Source organism: Saccostrea echinata, unplaced genomic scaffold (genome assembly GCF_033153115.1).
Source record: "Saccostrea echinata isolate AGI-Se365-2 ecotype Australia unplaced genomic scaffold, CSIRO_AGI_Sech_v1 ptg000024l, whole genome shotgun sequence".
In the NCBI taxonomy this organism is placed as follows: domain Eukaryota; kingdom Metazoa; phylum Mollusca; class Bivalvia; order Ostreida; family Ostreidae; genus Saccostrea; species Saccostrea echinata.
The window spans coordinates 1,329,248-1,351,221 of NW_026889773.1; the positions used below are offsets into that span (position 1 = coordinate 1,329,248).

Below are 21,974 nucleotides of genomic sequence, written 5' to 3' on the forward strand. Positions count from 1 at the left end.
ATAGCACGCCGCGAGAACGCCGTAGAAACGCGTCGGTTGCCGTAAGGACGCCGTGACATCTTCCCATTGTGAAAATTTTACAGAAATTTGTGCAATTTCCCTGCGATTCCACGGCAATTTTAAAAATGTTTAGTAATTTTTGTAAAATTTTTCTTTGAATTAATACAAAAATTTCACTTACATTAAAAAAAAAATAAATAAAAATACGTCTAAAAGTCATGTTGCTATGGTAACCAAATAGTTCTTGAACACTTCCTTATAACTGTTGCTATCAATAGTATACAATAAATATTATAATAGCTTCATGCATGATTATTTTTCTTCTTCAATAAAATAATTCGCATTAATTAAATTTTTATTTCACTTTCATTAAAATAGAAATGCATAATTTAAAAAAAATATGGTTGCTATGACAGCACAGGTAGGTTAAGGCTTCCCGAAGAATATCACAGTGCACTCTGTGCCTTCACATCTCTGAAATACCAAATATGACGTCATAATCGAAAATGACGTCAAGTCACTGTAAACTTGAAGTGTGATGACGGGGAGAGTGTCATGAACTTTACACTTTATTTCATACTGCATGTAAAATGCTAGATAGCTATTGAAAAATTCACGGATTGTTAAAGGTTTTTAAAGTCTCATATGTCCGAATATTTTAAAAATACACCGCTTACCTACCCTTGATTGAAATTCAGCATGTTCAAAATGCTTATGAAAAATATACTTTTGAGATGTACTCTGTTTTATACCCGTGGTTGGAAGTAGAATTTATCTTGTGTGTATAAAAGAGTCTGGCGCAGGTGATTAATAAGGATTAATCTGAGAATTTTTGTGGAAATCTATAAGAAGAGGTTGTTGTCTAACTGAATCTTGCTTGGGAAAAATCTATGTTGGCTTTGTTTTAATACAGATTACGATATTGTGTGGAAAATACCCCCAAATTTGTAGGTAAGTTGAACTTCTCAGGAAATATTTTGTACCCAAGTAATACTATGACTTTTCCCAAGCACATTTCGGATACACAAGGATACGATGAGTTCATTTATGTTACAAAATGTTAATAATTATTATGTTAATCAGCTGCGCCGAAGCGATTTATATGAAACACTTCAAAAAATTATAAATGACCGTCACGTGATCAACAAAGTCATGTGATATCATAACAAATATGTTAATATATACCCGAGGAAGCCCTCTATATAAATTGGAAGTACTAAAGTTCAATACTTATAAAAGAAAACCAAAACCGACCTCTCAATGACATATTATGTTTTGAGCGCATTTTAAAGCTTCGGGACGCCTTAACATAGCTGAGCGCCAATAGTAAGGAAAATCCCTATAATTATTGATATTTTCAATATACAAGATCTATAGCCTTATTGCACAATTATATTTCTTCAATAAAATAAATCACATTAACCTCGTCATTTCACTTACATGAAAATAGAAATTCACAGTTAAGAAACAGTTGCTATGGCAACCAAATACTTCAGGAATGATCCCTATAATTATTGATGTATCAATATATACAAAACCTATAGCCTCAGTGTTTGATTGTACTTCTTATTCATATACTTACTCGGACATATACAGATGAATACTTAAGATATGTCACTCGTCAGCTTTTTAGAAAAGTTCAGTCAGAACCCTTAACTTCAAAACTATTTATTGCAATTCAATTTTTATAACATATTTAAATTAAACAATACAAATTAATCAACATTCAATGAAAAAACTGCTCAGAAATTCATAAAGAAGCAAGATTTATGAGGGACTATTTCTTGTGGTGGAAGGATATTTAGAAGAAAATTCTTCAAATCTCCACATTCGTTAAATTTAATGTCTTGGAACTATAGCACCAAATATTTTTACTTAGAGAAAATTTTCCGTTATGATATGCTAGGAATATTAAATATAGGTCTCAATTTATACTTTTAAAATAAATTTTACACATTCACTCAACAGACTTTGCCAAGAAATAAAGATATATTAAAGAAGTCAAGATAAAATTTTCACCGTTTTTGCCTGAAAATCGCAAATTTTGACCAATATCTCAAAATTTATATCACTGACCCCAACTTTTTCTTTCATAATTTTAAACAACACGATACTTCCAACCGATCAGCACTTAAGTCAAAAAACGTTTGATACAAGAAAATATTTTATTGCCTATTTAGATATTTTATACCCCAAATATAATACTTTTTAGTGCAAAAAGGTCACACGATAATTTATGCGCATTAATTTGCATGATTTGTTCAATGATAAATATCATTCAAACTATTTTACGTAAAATAAGATTATATTTATTGCCAAAATTACATCTGATAAAATATGATAAAGATTAAAGTGATTGACCAAAGAGTTACAATTTAAGTGCAAAAAGGTCAACTTAATTGTACCCTAGCTCGGTAGGATGCACACTGACCCCCCATTTTCTTTGCGATTTTGAGTCATGCTATATGAGTACTTATTAAAAATATACTTCTCAAAAAATCCTTGATATAACTAATTTCACGAGTGACATACCTCAACTGATAACATTTCTGAATTACTGCAGCATAGGTTTTTATGCACTGTGCTGTTTCCATGGAAACAAGTAAATAAGTACCCTTTTAAAATCATGACCAATCTTTTCACTGCTTATTGAAGCAACATTTTATCATTGAAACATATAAACATGTTTATACATATACTTCTAGTAGGAGAAACACATAGTCATAAGTGCCCCCCACCTCCCACCCCTTCCTCGTCTCCACTCTTTTTAATATTTTTTTTAAAATAATCTTTTCTGTTCATTTAGTACAGAATTCTTTATTAAATGGTTGATTGCAGGCCTTTTGATAAAAAAAAACATCCTTTATGTTGCAGTAGCATATGTATGGTGTAAAACCCTGCCACATGTATCTCTAAAAAAATTCTTGTTAAAAAGATGAATTTTGACTCCCCCCTCCCTCCATATTATACCTTCCCCCTGAAAGAATATAGCATGTCCCTCAAATTTTGCCACAAACAATATGCTAAGGGAATATATTATTTATCATGTGCCTCATTTTCCTTTCTTCCTTCCATCATTTTACATTTCAGCTCAAGTACAAAGAAACTGTTGAAGATATATAATTGTGAATCATCATATACATTAATATTGACAATCACCATTCAATATATAATTTAAATATTTTTGTGCTTTTGTTCTTCCTTATCCAGGCACAAAACCAAGATTTGAGTTAGGGGAGGTGCTCTTAGGTGGAAAGCAGTCTAGAGACCACCACCGTTCTTATTAGTCCAAAACACTGTCCGTAGTCCGTAGAGGGTGCCCCTGGGAGTGAACTCCCTGTAAGCTTTTGAAATTGGAATAAACAGAGAACCTCATTCTTACTCAAAGTGAGTGTAATTTTACCTATTTTTCTTTGGTTTAATTAAGTGGGGGAACACTAAAGTGTGACCCCCCCCCCCCCAAAAAAAAAATGAAATTTAAAAAAAGGCCTTGATCAATTAACATCAGTATTTCTTTTCAGGTTCTCTTTTACCTAAAACTATTTGGAAAGCTTCTTTAAAATATTTTCCAGAACATAAAGTCTGTAATAAATGGAATAATGAAATATGACATAAAAAATCAAAATATAATATGGCTCTTTCTCTGTTAATATTTGAGCATAAATCTATGAATCAAGATTTCAACAATGGGCATTATACATATCCTCAACATCTGGATACATGTAAAGGGAATTCTTCTCCACAGGAAATTGCCATATTTTTTCCACCTTATCGTATTGGTTGATATTGTTTCAGTAAAGTATACACACTGTATTTTGGCTTAAATTTAACTGATTGTTTAGGTATAATGATAAAAAAAAATCTTAATACATAATTAATGTTCTTAATTTGCTGCAATTCAATAATCTGATAAGAGATCAGTTTCAAAGTTCTTACAATTTCCTAATGAAAGGGTACCGTGGCCTGGCACATGGCATCCCCCCCCCCCCTTTTAAAAAGATTCCATTTAATTTATAGGAAAATGTTGTAGCAAGTACAAGTATAAAATTTTTGAGAAGAAGAATATCAACAGGTGCTGGAAAAACAGACGAGAGAGAATCCCGACATTGAATTGTCATGCTTTCTGAGACTTTCACCAAAGTCCAAACCAAACGTGTTTCAAATTTGTAAACTTCATCCGTATGGTTACACTTTGTAATTACCCGGTATTACATCTTACTCCGTGACATTCTACAAAAGATACTGGAATATTTTCACCATTCCATTAGAGCCACCCACCCACAAGTACCCATCACTGTCTACAGCAACAGAGAAAGGCTGCTTTATAACACTGTCTGATTTAGTGAGGTGACTCACAAACTGTCCCTGTTGGTCCAAAAGATGGATGCAATTACCTTTATAGTCTGCAATGATCACGTTACCGTAGCGATCACACGCGATTCCACATGGTTCGCCTAGTTTCTTAGACTCCGTTCCTGTGTATTTGCGTTTAATTTTTCCATCGTAAGATATTATATGAACACATCCATCTTTGTGATCCGAAACATAAATGTCGCCGTTAAGATTTTCTGCAATTCTTCTGGGGTACTTCATTTGGAAATTTGCTCTTTCAAATTCTGCGATAACCTTGCTTCCCACTTTAGAATATTTCATGAGGACGTTTTTATCCGAAGGACGATAGTCGTCATATGTGCTAGACTTCGTCAGACAAATAAGGAGATCCCCAGACTGTGATAATGCTATTCCTCTCGGAAAGTCATTCAAAAGCACCAAGTCGCGAATTCTAATGTCCTTATTCAGCAGTTTAATGCATTGATTCTTTCGACATGAAATATACACGTTGTCATGATCGTCGGAAGTGATGTAATCTATGTCTACATCCTTTCCCACTTTTATCGTGCGTAGACGTATGCCTAGTCGGCTAATGAGATGGAGGCGTGGGTCGAATCCACAGACCACCCATGCTTTCCCCCCGGATATAGGTGCTATCCCGCGAATCAAATGCATTCCTGGAACTTTATAGTGACCACATTCTGAGACTGTTATTGCTGTAGTACCTTGTTTGGAGATTTTTCCAAACATGTGTGGGAGTATTATTTCCTCTGTCTTCGGTTCTGTAAAATTCAATTCGAACTGTGGAACGAATCCCACAGGCAACATTTTGGACGCTTCTTGTAGATGAAACTGTAAAGTTTCTTTGCTAAGGACTATATCTTGATTCGAGCCAAAGTCAATACAATGCTTTGCTGCTGCTACATGGGAAGTGACGAACGTTATCGCCTCAGCCACTCTGTTTTTGAAAATGACCAATCTATCCTCCTCTATTTGTATTTCTGAATTTATCTGAGTAATGAATTTTTCTTTCAGATGATCAATTTCTTTATGCAGTCGCTCAGCACGTGCCTCAACCAATGAAATCAAACCTTTTCTCACGTTCAAAAATGCATTTTCATGTGTTTCAACATCTTTCAGTCTGTCTTTCAGCGAGGGCAAGTAACTTTTCAAAAAACTAACAGATTCAGTCAATTCTTCCTTTACTTCCTGGGCGAATTCTGATATGCTTCGTGTATTATGAAGTTTATGGGCGTCATCTCGGCAAGCTGGACAAACCGGCAATCTGCATTTGAAACAAAAGATACTTATTTCCTGCTTATGTTCATCGCAGTAAGAATGTGACGTAATCTTCTGTCCGTGTTCGTCTGGTTTTTCTGAAACCAGATGATGAGATTTCGACATTTTCATCTTTAAGTGAATCATTCCACATCTGGAGCAAAAATTCTGTTTACATTCCAAACAGTAGGTTTCTGCACGCGTGTCGTTGTCATCACATGTTTCACAAAGCGTCTCTGTGAAATGTTTAGTCGCCTGCAGAGCTGTGATGTATATATTGGGCTTAAAACCCTGGATTCCGTCCGCAGGGACCGCATGTCTGAATTTACACAGTGGACAGGCAAAGTTACCAGAATCTTCAGTTTGGTCAATGTAGTCCTTCAGACACCTACTACAGTAAGTATGAAAACAGGGAAGCATTCGAGGGTCGATGTAATCATCAAAACACAATCCACACCACTCGAACTGACTGTCCTCCTTTAGTACGGTCCGAGGAGTTCTAATGGTTTCCTGTTCCTCGGAAATTGCTGTCATTTTTCTGTTCAAGGAGCTAGAACTTTTTGAAGTAGTGATCGTTGAGAGAGAAGCACTACTGAGACTCGAGGAAACTTCTTTCAATCGAACATACTCTCCATTTACTCTGGGAAACATAATTGTGTTTCAGTATCACTACATAACAAAATTAATTTACAGTTTGTTTTAGGTCGATCTATCTAGTATCTATTCTATATTTCGTTCTGAAAAGACGTATTGTCAAAACATTCATTGTTTCTTCGCCTATATAAAACGCAGTTTAGGGAATAAAGACATGGTCTTTTCACCTTAAAAAAATCATTCTTGTAGAAAGTACTTGTTAAAACGTGGTCGCTATCTCGTGCATTTAGCGTGTAATCTTATCCACAATAGATTTTTTGATTTTTTAAAATGTTCTTTTGTCCCATATATGCATACATACGTAGTTCTGTTTTAATTGATTTATATGCACAGTGAATCTTGTGAAATCAATGATGATGTCTTGAATGGCATGTACGCCATTAATTCAATAGTTACCTTATGAAAGTTCGCTTCCGGGACCTGAATAAAATGGACAGAAAGTATATTATTCCGTATAGATCTCAGTTCTCGTTACTCATATACAGAGCCAATAGAATGTGTTAATCCTTTAAGTACGGCATTTAATTTACAGCATCAGGAAGTTTCTCTTGGCATAGGAAGATATATATATATATATATATATATATATATATATATATATATATATATATATATATATATATATATATATATATATATTAAAAAAATAAAAGCTTATTTCAAACTTCAGAAGGATTTTTTTTTTGTGTTTAAACCCTGGAATGAAAGTTTCTGAGCATATCATTAAACCTATTCTACTATATGGTTGTGAAATTGGGGGTTCATTTTAATACTCAATCAGCACGTCTCCGTATCAACCCAATCGATCTAAATGAAATATATTCTAAAGTTTTGTATGAAAAACTACATATTTAAAAATTTTATTATTTGCAGATATATCCTCGGAGTTAAGAAAAGTGCAAATGCAGTTCTTGCTGAATTATGAAGATTTCCCCATAGTCGTTGGAACCGAGGGCACCGGGGAGGGGGGGGGGCAATAATTTTGCCGATGTATAGAGTACTATAGAAACATAGCTACTTTATGCTTGTGCCCCCTTACGAAAACCTATTAGGATCAATCTATGGAGAAAAAAAATTAAAAGGCGTTATTACGCGTTTCCAAAAGGCGTTATTACGCCATTTCAAAATGTGTTATTATGCCTTTTGAAGAGCCATTATTATGCCTTTGACAGGTTGAAGGGGGGGGGGGGGGCAGCCTCCCAAAAAATTGACAAGCAAACAAAAACCAAGACCCCCCAAAAAATATAACTGCCTAAACTCGAGGGGGATCTTTTTCTAACTTTTCGTTAAAAATTTTTTTTTAATGCAATTATTTGCCAGAGTTTAACCATACTGCAACAAAATGTTCAGGGACCAAGCAGCCAATAAATGAATTTTTATATTTAAACTATAGCAAAACTATTCTCCCGTAAAGTGGGGTGGGGGAGCCCCCCCCCCCCCTCCCGGCCTGTTTGAAAAGGCGTTATGTCCAAAAATGGAAAGGCGTTATTTTATATTGATAAATATATGAAAGATTGAATCAAAGCCATCTTTATTTATGCAATATTTAAAAGTATTTTCTATATTCCTGCACATCTCGCAGACAACTATTTGCATGCGTATTACGAGAAGTCAACATTCTACTTGTGAAAATCCAGGATATAGGCCGATGCAGCTTGGGGCTTTGCTGGGCATGTATTAAAATTCATGTCAAATTTGAAAATGTTTTCCTCTCCTCTTGGGAAAAGCAGGCAAACTATTTGCATGGGTATAATGAGCAAATAGCCTTCAACCAAATTTGTGAAATCCATGACCCTTGGTAGAGGTGTCTGGCATCAGAGAAGGACTAAGTTGGTTTATCATTGAAAATATGTTACACATTTAAAAATCCTGGATATCTAATTACAATGTTTAAATTATTTTTTGAGAAATTAGCCCTATATTTAATTGCGAAATTCATGTCCGGAGGATAAGATTTCAGCAATCCCCGGGGGGGGGGGGGGGGTTAAGTTAGTCATGTATTGAAAATAAAAGGTGTAATAACGCCTTTTTGAAAGGCGTGCCTATTGAAAGACGTAATGACGCCTTATGGAAAAGCGTAATAACGCCTTTTAAAGGCGTAATAACGCCTTTTAGGAAGGCGTAATAACGCCTTTTTCTCGTTATTACGCCTTTTTTCGCGTTATTACGCCTTTTTCAAAGGCGTTATAATGGCTTTTTATTTTTTTTTTCTCCATAGATTGATTTTAATAGGCTTTCGTACCCAGGTCTGAAGACTAAAAATGTATGGTTGCCCCCCCCCCCCCAAAAAAAAAAACTGAAATTGCTTCCTACGGGCCTGTTTCCCATGGTTTTAATGTAATGTCACAGTTAAGTTCAGGTCTTTTATTCCTTGTATCAGCAGTTACATCATAATTACCTATAATATATATAATTGACATGGCTGAAGAAGAAAACATCATATATTACAATATACTCACACAAGCAAAACATGACATTGAGATATGTATATGTATTGGGATCGATTAGAAAATCTAGATCAATCATTTTCCCTTTTGCAAGATAACTCTAGTATTTGAGTGGCAAACAATTTAACGTGAGCAGGCCAAAGTGTATAATTTTTACCAGATTGATAATTACTTCAGAGCTGAAATGCGTTTGGTATATCGAGGGGTGTATCCAGGATATTGTAAACGAAGGGCATATGAAATGTCTAGCAGACCCCCGTGTTTGCTTATTTATTGAAATGAAACATATTGCATGTGAATTTTAAGCATCATTTACCATCATCATCGTGAGAGCAAAATCCATTATAAGATATAGTTCAAACATAAAAAATAGCATGTACTGACAATTTATCTTGTTAAAAAATGCTTTTGACTTGGGTATAAAATCTTCCAATTCATACTAAATTGTCAAAATATTTAGATTTTAAATGCAATCTAACTGTATATATTCAACTATTTTGCACAAATAATTGTACCGGCTCAAACTTGCATTTAAGATCCACTACACACACCATTTGAATCAACCACTGTGTAAGTAGCGGTCTGGTGAAGACAAAAGACATACGTCACAAGTCTTTTCTTTTCCATCATTTTTTTTGCCAACATAGAATCAGAATTACTTGAATTTGATTCGTCGAGAAACACTGTTACCCTCTTAATGATGAAATCACGACCTCCATCGCTGTAGAACTTAGCAACAGTCAATATTGCTTGACGACGGGTGATATTCCAAAAAAAAAAATACTGTCTGCGCAGAATCACCTTTTTGTATTTTATAAAACATTCAGTATAATATAGATCTAATAAATATTGCATGTAATTTAAGGGTAACAATGTTACCCTCAATCATATGCAGTGTTTATATTTTTTCGATAGAATAATTACATACTGATAGCATGCATAAATGTCATGAATAAATTTAAATTAAAAAATGTTTTCATATTTTTTTTTTAATTATTGGTATTAATGCGTTTCTTTTTTCCCTCATTCCTAAGCTGATTATTAATTTGTGATTTGACAAAAAGATTTTACAAGAAATGCTCCCCAGATTGGGAATGTGTAATTAATGTACTAGACTAGTATAAAAGCAACTCGATACTAGAGAAAATTAAAGAGAAAAGTTGGTACTTAATTTTCTTTTGAATTTGCAAAAGATGCAAATGACAAAATTTTTTTCCCTCTCTCGACACTTTACATTTATTTTGATGTCCATAATCGCCTGTGCAGTAGTACCTGCAGAAATCATCGGCATCATCACGTACGTGTCATAGATGCAGGGAATCATGATCGGCAGGTAGAGAGTTTGCGGTCAACTTTATACTTGGCATCAATATATTTATACATGATAACCTACTGTGATGTAAAATAGCTATGTATCAGAGAGGTAAGAAATCCCCTAACAGAAACATGCGCGGATCTAGAGGGTGTCCGGACCCACCCCCTTGGAATTTACAGAGTTATTGAAATTATACACTGAAGTAAATAAAAAATGACTTTGGACCCTCTGGGAAAACGTGAATCCCACCAGCACCACCATGAATTTTTTTTTCACATTTGGGAAATGGATTTTTTTTTCAAGTTATGCTTGTTAAGAAATTTTCTGGGTTGGAAATGTTTTGACTGGTTTGAACCCAGTAAATGCATGCTATATGTGTTGTTGGTTGTGTTTTTGTGTGTGTAAATTATGCCTGTTGTGCTGCATGCCATTGAAATTTTAACTATGTTTATAATTAAATGTGTATATTGTCATTTATGTATTTTATGTATATGTCTTACTAATCATGTCGGTCAGAAGCTCTACAGAGCTTGTTATTTGTTTGAAAATCCGACTTTAAATAAAAGAATCTGGGGGGATAAGACGAGCCATGTGCCCATGCCCATTTTTCGGCTATGCAAGAACATTTATTGGAAAAAATCTCTCAATTGTTCGTATTTACTTAAGCATTTTAATGTTTACAGTAGTTCTCAAAATAATATTTATATTCCAAACAAGCTAAACAGTTGACTTACATTTACTGTCACAAGTGTCTAACATGGGTAGGGACTTCTATTAATTAATCTGCGTATTGAGTGTTAATACTTATTGTGGAGATATTATAAAAATGTTAACATTGTATATAATGATAGTGGTGATCTAGAAGCGCTTGTAGTAAAAATAAATAAAAACGGGAATAAAAGTATTCAAATATCTATTATAATTTTAATCCCTCATTTTAGATAATTTACTGTAAATGAGTTCATTACTACACACACACACACACACACACACCTACACACACACCCTCTCTCTCTCTCTCTCTCTCTCTCTCTCTCTCTCTCTCTCTCTCTCTCTCTCTCTCTCTCTCTCACACACACACACACACACACACACATCATGGTTAAGAAGAATTTACTTGGCTTTGGATTGTGTCTTATATAGTCAAATATCTGGATTTCAAAACTGCGTTCGCATGGATAATGCTTACAAGTGAAATGGCAAGATTTTAAATAAGGAGCTCTCCGTTTTTCACGAATTTCACTCAATCCGAAACATAGGAAAAAATATGCATATTTTTAAAAATCAATTCAAGAAAAAAAAACCTGAAAAAAAGGGGGGGGCTTTTTGATCTTGTTACGGTTAAGAAGAATTTACTTGGCTTTGGATTGTGTCTTATATAGTCAAATATCTGGATTTCAAAACTGCGTTCGCATGGATAATGCTTACAAGTGAAATGGCAAGCTTTTAAATAAGGAGCTCTCCGTTTTTCACGAATTTCACTCAATCCGAAACATAGGAAAAAATATGCATATTTTAAAAAATCAATTCAAGAAAAAAAACCTGAAAAAAAAAGGGGGGGGCTTTTTGATCTTGTTACATGGGAAGAAATTCTGTGGATTTTCTCCGGTGTTGCTTTAGACTGAATTCAATCAGAGCGCAATTAACGCTAATCTTTATGTTACCCATGAGAGTGATGCGAGACAAATGATGGCAGCACTGTTGAGGGAAGGATCCAACATTTTTTTCAGATTTAAAATTAAAGCTTTAAAAGAACAATATAAGGCCTTTCATTGGAGGGGGGGGGGGGGCGTGATTTCAATTTCCTATACGTGCTCAATAATAATAACGAGTTTAAAATGAAACATATAATTATAGAAAATAAACGAGTAAACGATAAACAAATTAAAATAAAAAGGAAATTAAAATACATGTTTGAGTTTGTAACCCTTATTTTTTTTTTTTTTTTTTTTAGAAAGTATAAGCGTATCACAGGTTACTAATTTTACCCCCCTTTTCATTGACCACGCAAGTAGTGCCATATAAAAACACAGGTTTTTTCATAAATATGTCTTCGGATGTATACGGGGTGGAATGGGCTGATTTTAGGGCATATATGGGAAGGAGAGTGTCTGGGGGAAAATAATTAAAATTTCAAATATTGAGAAATATTGCCTTTGAATGCGTAGTAGGAAGGGTGTAAATAGGCCATGTTTACCTTCTTCTCAAGGGGTATGTAGGGTATGCAGGGTATGGGGTAACTCATAACTGTGTCTTAGAGGGACTTGTACACTATAGATTCTCCTTAGATTTAAAAATATTTTAAGGCTATAATAAAAAAGAAATCGCTAAATTTCAAGATAAATTTAATTAAATCTAAATAAAATTTAAATATATTCCACATGCAAAAAGGTAGAAGAACGCGTGGTAGCAAAATAATATTGAGCATATTAAAGGAAATAAATGCTATAATTATCAATGACATCCGAGGAAAATATTTGTAAAAGTTTTTTTTTTTTTTTTAGATCCACCTCTAGAAGATTCTGTCATAAATTGTCTCGAATCACTCTTAAGGGAATATCGGTGATTAGCGTTAATAGCACTTGTATTGAGTTCAGCTCAAAGCTAAATCGGACGGGATTTCTTGGGATGTATATATATATATATATATATATATATATATATATATATATATATATATATATATATATATATATATATATATATATATATATATATATATATATATATATATATATATATATATAATTTCCAGTGAAAAATATGTTATTCCTATAGACATTTTTTATAAAGTAAAACAAAATTAACCCCCTCCCCAAAAAATAAAAAAAAAATCATGAATCGAACACTTTCCTCAATAAACATCCCTTTAAAGAGCTCCTCGCTAACCACTATACCACGGAGTCACACTTACATACCCATTTAAATAGCATACAGTTCTCTATATTTAGCAAGCGTATTTGGACTTAGAATTTTTTAAGACCACGGTGAACATTTAAGTAAGTTAACTTAATTTTTAATGTAGAGTGGGTCTTCGTACCAAATTTTTGCAAGTGTAAAAAGCAACATCTTTCCATTGCCTTTAATCGTTCTCAAAAAAATGGTACGATGACCCACTCTATTTAAAAAATGTAGTTATATCATCCAATTTATGTCAGTATTTGTGAAAATTGAGCGTGATGCCATTTTTTTGTGTTAATCAGGATCATTTTCGCTGTTACAGTATTCAGGTTTTGTCAAATTTGTATGCAAATGGTAATAAGCATTACATTAATTCAACAAAAAGTGAAATTTTTTAAAAATGAATTTACTGATTTTTTTATCGATCGTTATGTAGGCATATGGCTCGGCTTATCCCCCCAGTTTCTTTCTGATTCTGATTCCCCCCTCCCCTTCTGGAAAAAATTCCTGGATCTGCGCCTGACATATACATGTACATGTACCAGTCTACGCCTGACAGTAAGCACGAATCATTTTATGTATGGATTAATTTTAAATTTTTTTTATCAACCTGCCATCTACCGGGAAAACACCGGCTTAAACGGAAGTAAACATGTGTCAGCCATATCAGTGTTACTGAACTTGGGTCGTTGGGACAATCAAGTTATCAACAAATTTTCAGACTGAGTAGGCCCTAACTGAAAAGAGTTATGCTACAGCTTGGAAAAAAATTAATAATCAAATTGAATTAACGTGCGATTGCTTTCTGTCTAAAACGTCGAATCCTTTGACGTGTTGCTTTGTTTTGATTGTTTGAACTTTCATTCTCAACATTGACAAGTCAACAATTTCTTTTAGACAAGAGAAAAATTTAACTGGCTACATGGTTAAAATGAGTGTTTCGTCAGTGCCGTCCGCAGGGTCTAGTGCTCGAAGTACTCCTGTACCGACGCAGAATTCACCGGGGCCAGGACCGTACAAACCGATTACTCCCAGTCAGTATGGAGCATCTATTGGTAAACAGAGTGACGAGGAACTCCGAAGAAAGGGAGTAGAGGATCTCTTGCGCATGGTGCGACGTCTTGAGTCGGAAAACAGGTCAATCATTGCAGAACACAGTGGTATCATCAAGGACGTAAATCGACGTATTCAGGTTTACAATCTGGAAATGAGGGGTTTGAAAGATATAAACCAGAAGTTACAGGATGACAATCAAGAACTGAGAGACTTGTGTTGCTTTCTGGATGATGACAGGCAAAGAAGCAGAAAGTTGGCTCGTGAGTGGCAGCGTTTTGGTCGATACACTGCTTCAGTCATGAGAAGTGAAGTGTCCGCTTACCAAGATAAACTGAAAGCTCTGGAAAGCAAACAGGATGAACTTATCTCGGAGAACATGGAGCTTAAAGAGCTTTGTTTGTATCTTGATCAGGAACGTGTTCATTTTACCCAGACAAGAGATGATGGGGATGGTAGCAGTAATAGTACAACAGCTGGGAATGAAGAAAGTGTACAGTCACCTCAGATTCCTGATGTAGCTGTTACCAATGAATTGAACAGGAGAGGTTTATACAATTAAATCAAAATTCCTACATTTAAATGTGACTATAATTATTGAATGCAATAATAATTCACATTTAACATGATAGCATTTACATTTTAGATCTAAATATAGTGTACACAACATGTATTACAGCATATTGTTCCCTAGCTGAAATTATTGAGAATTTTTTGTAATACTGTAGAAGTACTTTTTTTCCTTGTGGTATTAACTTTTCTGCAGAAATCAAAGAAGGTAAAAAATAAGGTGGCATTTATTTTTGAAAACTGCACATAGTTTAGGAAAGAAGGAAATGACCTTTGATAAAAATTATATTTTATATTATTCTATTTTTACAATTTATTTTAAAAAATATATCTCAAAAAAATTTTTAAAAATTTCTGGGAACACTATATATAAAGATGATCATTATTTGTAACATTGAATGCTATGTTGAAACATTTGTTATTCACTAGTTGGGCATCTTTGAACTGTGATTCTCTCCATTTCATCAAATGAACAAACCAATCGTCCAACATTTCTCAGAGCTAAATCTTGAAAAAATATTTGATTGGAATAAATTATTTATTTTCCCTTTCAAAATGAAATTTTTTTCTGCAGATTCAGGTCAAGGTTACATACAGCAGTTAGAGACTCAAGTTAAACAGCTGGAAAAAGAGAAATCAGTTTTACAGGTACAAACCGTTAAGATTTATGACTTTTTTTGTATTCTAAAATACTGGATATACATTAATCAGTCTTCAGCAGAACTCACCACACAAAGAAATTTGTATGGAAAGATAGAGGTCTGACCAATAAATAGCAATATGAATGAACAAACCGTTAAGATTTATGACTTTTTTTTGTATTCTAAAATACTGGATATACATTAATCAGTCTTCAGCAGAACTCACCACACAAAGAAATTTGTATGGAAAGATAGAGGTCTGACCAATAAATAGCAATATGAATGAATTTTGATGCATATTTTTTTTTCATGTTTCTATATGGGGATCTTCCACGAGAATTAAAAATGATTTTAAAAAAAAATGTTCAATTAAATAGGAATAATCTGGTGACTTGTGTTAGTCACTTGTAGCGGTTGGCAAATTCTGGTGAAGACTGGATATGATATCAGTACATGCTGTAGCTTAAATTTTTTCTTCAAATCATTTTAACTTATATAAGGAATGAATTTAATAGCAACCCAATTTATATGGTATAAACTGGGTTGGGGCAGTCTACGCTTTATAAACTGTGAAGCGGTTTATGAAAAAGCTTAAACTTTTCCAACCTAGTTTATACCATATAAAATGGGTTGGTATTAAATTCATTTCTTATTATTTAATTTTCATTCATTTAGTATTATATAGATAGTGCACGTTTTTGAGGGTAACAGTTGAAATTGACACCCCAAGGAAAACCATTGTCAACTGACGCGTCAGCGGAGGTTGACAATGGTTTTCCGAGGGGTGTCAATTTCAACTGATACCCTCAAAAACGTGCACTATTTATTTTATTATACTGAATGTCTTATTGATTTTGGATGTCTCAAAAAAATTCGGAGATCGTCGTTAAGTTCATGCTTAGAAAGCTTTCAAACTCCCCGCTTCTATTTTTCTCAATAAGAAAGCTTCGGAAAAGATTTACCAACCTCTTTATTGTTTGTTTGCTACTCAAAAAGTCCTTTATCACCTAAAGTTAGCACTCACAAGGATGTTTTGTCTGTCATTTGTTGTTTTCAAGTAAGCTACATCGGACGCAAGCTTTTATTGATGTCGTTTATTCGGCTTCTTTCAAACGCACAATTTGAGAATTCTACGGTGAACCGTACACGCATGATTTGAACGCATGTGACATTTTCGTAATGTTACCTGTTGTCAAGTGTGTTGCTAACGCTGAGGGTAACATTACAGATTGTTAAATGCGCCAAAACCAATCAGATTTTAGTATTTAACATGAAAGTATAATAAAAGAAAATGAGACAATTGCTATTATAAGATGACTTCAAATTGTGCACAATTTAAATGTAAAGTCAAGTGGCTCGACGCAAGTCATTGTGATGTAGGCAACACAGTTTATACGATATAAAGTAATTTTTTTTATCCAATCAAATGGCACATTACAATCAGAATTAAATTATATATTTTTAACACCTTTTTTTCAATAAAAGTAAAATGAAAGTAATTTTTATTTGATTTTATTAAATGATATGTCCATTATTCTAGAAGACGGCTCAAAGATTTCCAAGTTCAACCAATGATAAACAGTCACTGAGTCCTCCCTCTCACCAACAACTCCGAGGTTCTCCAGTCAAACCAGTGGTAAGATAAAGATTTCCTGTTATTAAACTAATAGTAAACTGAGGGGGTTCAGGTTAATTCATGGTAGTAAGAAAATGGATAAGCTAGTGGTGAGTTGAAGGTTAATAGTACATGTAGGCTGAGGTTTTCCAGTTTGCCAGTGTTAAGATGGATTATTGTAGTTTAACAAATGCAACCCACTCCACTTATGTTGAAATTGCTTATTTTGAGATATCACTCATTTTGAAGAAAAACTAAATCCCCTGTCTCAATTTATTATTATCTTTGCAATAAAATATCAGTTAAATTGAAATCACTTATATTGAAGTAAATTATCGGTCCAGTGAGCTGATTTTGAGTTGTTTTTATAACTGCTATACTATTGAACTTCACCTGGCCAGTTGTTATCACGGTTGATGACCATGGCTAATCCACAAGAAAAAAAAATGTCTTTACATATTAATTAAAGTGAAGTAATGTCTGTCATAAATAAAAATGTGAAATATAAATCCAAATAAGCAAAGGATTTTGGGATCAATTTGAGCACACACTAGCAATGATATACATGTACAAACAGTGTGTTGCTGTTATTGAAGCTTTCAGTCGGGTGATTTTTTCCCTAACGAAAAAAGAAAAAGATCAGGAAATTATGTAGAGATTAGAAATGTTGGACTTTTTCACATTGGTAAATATTTCATGAACTAACTATTTCATTTCACTATTAAAGCCTTGTAAATTTGACATTGCTTCAGGTTTGTCAACATGTTTTAGATCAGGATTTTAAGTCTTCATAGGCCAATTACACTTATTTAAAACTGGTTATATTGTAAAAAAATATGTTGGTCCCTTGAATTTCAATATAGCCAAAGTAAATGCAATGACAACAGTAAACCAGTGGTGAATAAATGTTTCTTTTTAAACAAGTGGTGATTTACATGTATTCAAATTAAACCAGTTGTAATTCAAAGATTCTTCATTCAAATGAGTGGTAAGTCGAAGGATTTATTTGAACAAGTGGTAGAGGTAAATTAGGATTCTCCAACCAAACTGTGGTTAAGTCAACAATGTAGGTCAAAATTTTTCATTTAAAGCCATGGTAAGTTAAAAATGTTAATCAGTGAGGAATTGAATGCTTGTTATTGAAACCAATGATAAGTTAAACACTGTACATTTATATCAGTTGTACAATAACATGTGCATGAATGAAGATTAGGTACCACACTAATATTAGAATGTTGATAAAATGTTCAAAATTATCTAACAATGACATTTGATATTTAAAGAATATCAGAAGGTACCCTTTAGTTTCACAGAATTGATTTTTTCTTTGTAAAATATCTTATGGAGATAAATGTACTTGTCTTCAGTTTTCTCAAAACTGTGTTCAATATTTTGATAGCAGAGCCTTTTTCCCACTGAACAAAGAGGCACACCAGTGGGGAAAAATGGTGGGGACCAGAATTCCTCCACCCCGAGTACCCCCAGCACTCTGGCAGAGACCCCTTCTAAACCAGAGGCTGTTGTACATGCTATGAAGGTACTGTTCATTTATACATAGAAAAAAAAGGTCAGGTGAAAAATACCATTCACATTAAAGAGTAAAAGTTTTGATCTGAAACTTATTATTAGTACTAATGCGGTAGTGAACTTTTATTTTGTTTACTGATGTACTTAAATTTTAGGTGTTGGAAGTCCATGAACAGTTAGAACGCCCTAAGACGGAGGTTGGTGGTGAAAATCTAGATGATAAAGAAAAGGCCATTGTCAGAGAAATGTGCAATGTAAGTTCAGCAGTAGATGTTATGTATACAAGTACAATGTATAATATATGTACATATTAGATTGCCAAATTACACTGGTGTCCTACAATTTTTATCATATATTTTACATTTGTATCTGTGTATTTCAGAAAAGAATTTTACCTGCATTTTGCAAACCAGCAGTATTTTAATTCTTAACAACTTCTTATTGTCTGTAGGCCATTTAGTCTGTATCAATGTCACAATGTTAAAATATGGATTGTATATAGCCATTTTATTTTAGCATATACAGTGTCTATTCATGTACTACCATATATTTCTTTAGTTTTATGTATATTCAAATTGCATTATGCCGTGATTGGAACTATAAAAGGTATTAATTGCATTTTCTTTCAGGTTGTATGGAGGAAACTAGGGGACACTGGATCTGAAAGAAGAACCCCACACCCTGTCTACGAGAATATTCCCCCACCCCCACCACCATTACCCCCTCCACATAGGCAACCTACCCAGACCCAAATGGGTGACACCAGAAAGCCCCCATCATCTTTAAATGTTCCCAATCATGACTACCAACAGAATAATTCCCAGAATTACCTCCCTTCTCAAACATCACCACAATACAATGCACCATCAGATTCATTTGGTCATTCTACACAGGCCTCTACTCCTGGGGGCCCCATTCTTCAATGCAATACTACAGTCCCACATCCTGGGTCTTCCCATACAGTGCATTCTCACAACTTGCCCCACTACCAGCAGTATAGATCTCCACCTCCCCACTACCCAAATGAGAGACCTCCAACATCTGTGTCCTCCTATGATAGTGACCATAGCTCCTATCACTCAAGGTCTTATATCAGGCCACACCTACCCTCTAATTACTACAGTGATAGACAAGGGAACAAAAGCCAGCATGACCAATCACATGCACAATATCAGCATAGGGCAAGTTCACAATCAGATCTGGTACCACCCCCTTCTCCAAGACAGCCTTACAAGAAACATTACTCCAGTTCAGATGTCAGAGGGAGAGATCAAAGAGGGGGTCAAATTCCAGCACAGGAGGCATATAATTATAACCAAGAACTGAAGGATAGAGGAAGACCTAGAGAGGGCAGTGCTTCGCGTGAGGTGAGGGAAGGTAGCTATTCACGAGAGCAAAGTGTCTCTGAGAAAGGTGATCCTAGGTTGAAGAGGGATTCTCGTACTCCTGATCCTTGGGATTTCAGGAATCCAAGACATGAGGCTATTTCTAAAACCAGTAAAGGGACTTATCACTGAAAAGTCATTTTTCTTTTTCTTTTAGGGGAAATTTTCCTTGAATTTGCAATTTATTGCATGTACATACAAATATACATGTATTTTTTTTTCAATTTTTTTGCAAATTTATTGTCATATTGAATTATTTTTTTTGATATCAGAATTTCGCAATACAGCATTTATGGTGTGTGCCATGACAAGCATTTACTTGTATGAACAACTATTCCTTTATAATCTCAGTTAAACAGGAGTTACTCAGTGCAAGCATTAAGTGAATGAGAACAAGATTTTGATATCTTCACTTTATATACAGTATTTTTGATCTCTGTCATTTAAACATCAGTTTACATTTGTGCCATCAATTTATGGTTGTAATTTTTTTTAATAATATAAATTCAATTTAAATTCAAATTCATTTTCACTCTACAGTAATCTTTGATACAGATTTAGCAAATATGTACTAAATATAGGGCAAAGACTTAACATTGTACTCTCAGAAGTATTATTTACTTTGCAGTTTTATGTTGTTGTTATTTTTTTTTTTTTTTTTTTTTTTTTTTTTTTTGGATGTTTTGTGTTTCTTTGTAATGAACAAGAGAAAAAAATATTAAAATCTTCATGCATCTTCATGACTCTTCATGCATTACATTTATTTTTAAGCACTTGAAATTGTAGGTAGCTTCACAAAGTAGATTGATTTTTCTTCTCTCTCTTTAAGTTTTAAAACATTTTTTTTATTAGGTTTAATTTTTTTCCCAATTTTTTTTTTTAATAAATATTGTTACATATGTATACACATGCATTTTTCAGCAAAGCTGAACTGAATTAAATTATACATGTAAATATATACAATTATGTTATAGTATACAGTTGTTTTTTCCCCCTATTTTTACATATATTTATCTGTTGTATTTAAATTTGTAGATTTTGTATTTAGATTTGTACATGTATATTATAACTGTGATGTTCTCTGCATATGATTTATATCTCGAATATAAAGATTGAAGTTCATGACGTAAATATGATAAAGAAGCAAAAATTTAGTGTTTAAAAATAGCCATTTTTCCTCCAAAAGAACATTGAGCTTGTAATTTGTCTTTTTTATGCCCCCACCATGAAATGGCCGGGATATATAGTGTTATCCCTTTCCGTCTGACATTCTGTCATCCAGTCATAATAAGTTTTCTGGACTTTTTTTGCTACACCTTTAGATATACTAGATAATGAGCTGATTTTGACTTTATAAGAACCACTGGGTCAATTTCAAAGAGCATCCTTTGGTGAAGAGGATACATGTTTATTCAAATGAAAGGTCACACTCTCCATCAAAGGGAGATGACTAAGAATAAGTGAAAATTATATGGCATCTTTCAAAAATCTACTTCACAAGAACCAATGTACCAGAAAAGATGAAACTTATGTATAAGCTTCATTGTATATTCTTAATCAAGTTTGTTCAAATCATGACATCTGGGGTAGGGTGGGTCCACAATGGGTAATCAATTTTTTTCATGAGAATATGTTAGAAAAAATAAAAATCTTTTCAAGAACAACCAAGCCATGATTAGTCTTATTTATATTGAAGCATCATCACATATTGTAGATTCTAGTTTGTTCAAATCATGACCCCTAGGGGAAAGGTAGGGTCACAATGAGCGATCACAGTTTTAATTAGAAATAAATGTGAAAAAAATCTTGAAAAGTCTTGCTCTTAAGAACAACAAAGCCATGTTTATTATCCCAGGTGTAGAGTCGGATCACGATAGATGATCAGAGTTTTGCATAGGAATATATAGGGAAAAAAGAACAGCAGGGCCATAGTGACTCAGGTGAGCAATGTGGCCCATGGACCTCTCATTACAAAAGTAGACTTTCAAAATCTCTAACTATTCACTGTTTTTGGACCTTTTTTCAGACTTCTTTGTTTGTAAGTGACCACCATTTCATGCAGCTTAAGTATGTTGTGGCATAGACAACTTATTCCAGAAAACAGCAATATATTTTATTTTCACGTTCTTGAACTTTCACATACCTAAAACTTCCAGGTCAGCGGGGGCATCCATGTATTCTGCTTCCTAGCCTTTGTTAACTATGCAATAATTATCATTACATATATTATCTAATTAATGACATTGGAAGGTTGTC

The 21,974-nt window shown here is 33.7% G+C and overlaps 2 protein-coding genes across 2 annotated transcripts; one reads left to right on the forward strand and one right to left on the reverse strand.

Moving 5' to 3' along the window:
- Nucleotides 1-4,227: 4,227 nt before the first annotated feature.
- On the reverse strand, nt 4,228-6,236 carry LOC133191797 (tripartite motif-containing protein 2-like). Its single transcript, XM_061327532.1, has one exon. The coding sequence runs from the start codon at nt 6,142-6,144 to the stop codon at nt 4,231-4,233; it is 1,914 nt and encodes a 637-aa protein (XP_061183516.1). The 5' UTR covers nt 6,145-6,236; the 3' UTR covers nt 4,228-4,230.
- Nucleotides 6,237-13,832: 7,596 nt separating this feature from the next.
- On the forward strand, nt 13,833-19,896 carry LOC133191798 (coiled-coil domain-containing protein 85C-B-like). The gene is made up of 6 exons (XM_061327533.1): nt 13,833-14,528; nt 15,125-15,198; nt 16,732-16,827; nt 18,206-18,343; nt 18,489-18,587; nt 18,963-19,896. The coding sequence occupies exons 1-6, from the start codon at nt 13,850-13,852 to the stop codon at nt 19,848-19,850; spliced, it is 1,974 nt and encodes a 657-aa protein (XP_061183517.1). The 5' UTR covers nt 13,833-13,849; the 3' UTR covers nt 19,851-19,896.
- Nucleotides 19,897-21,974: the final 2,078 nt, after the last annotated feature.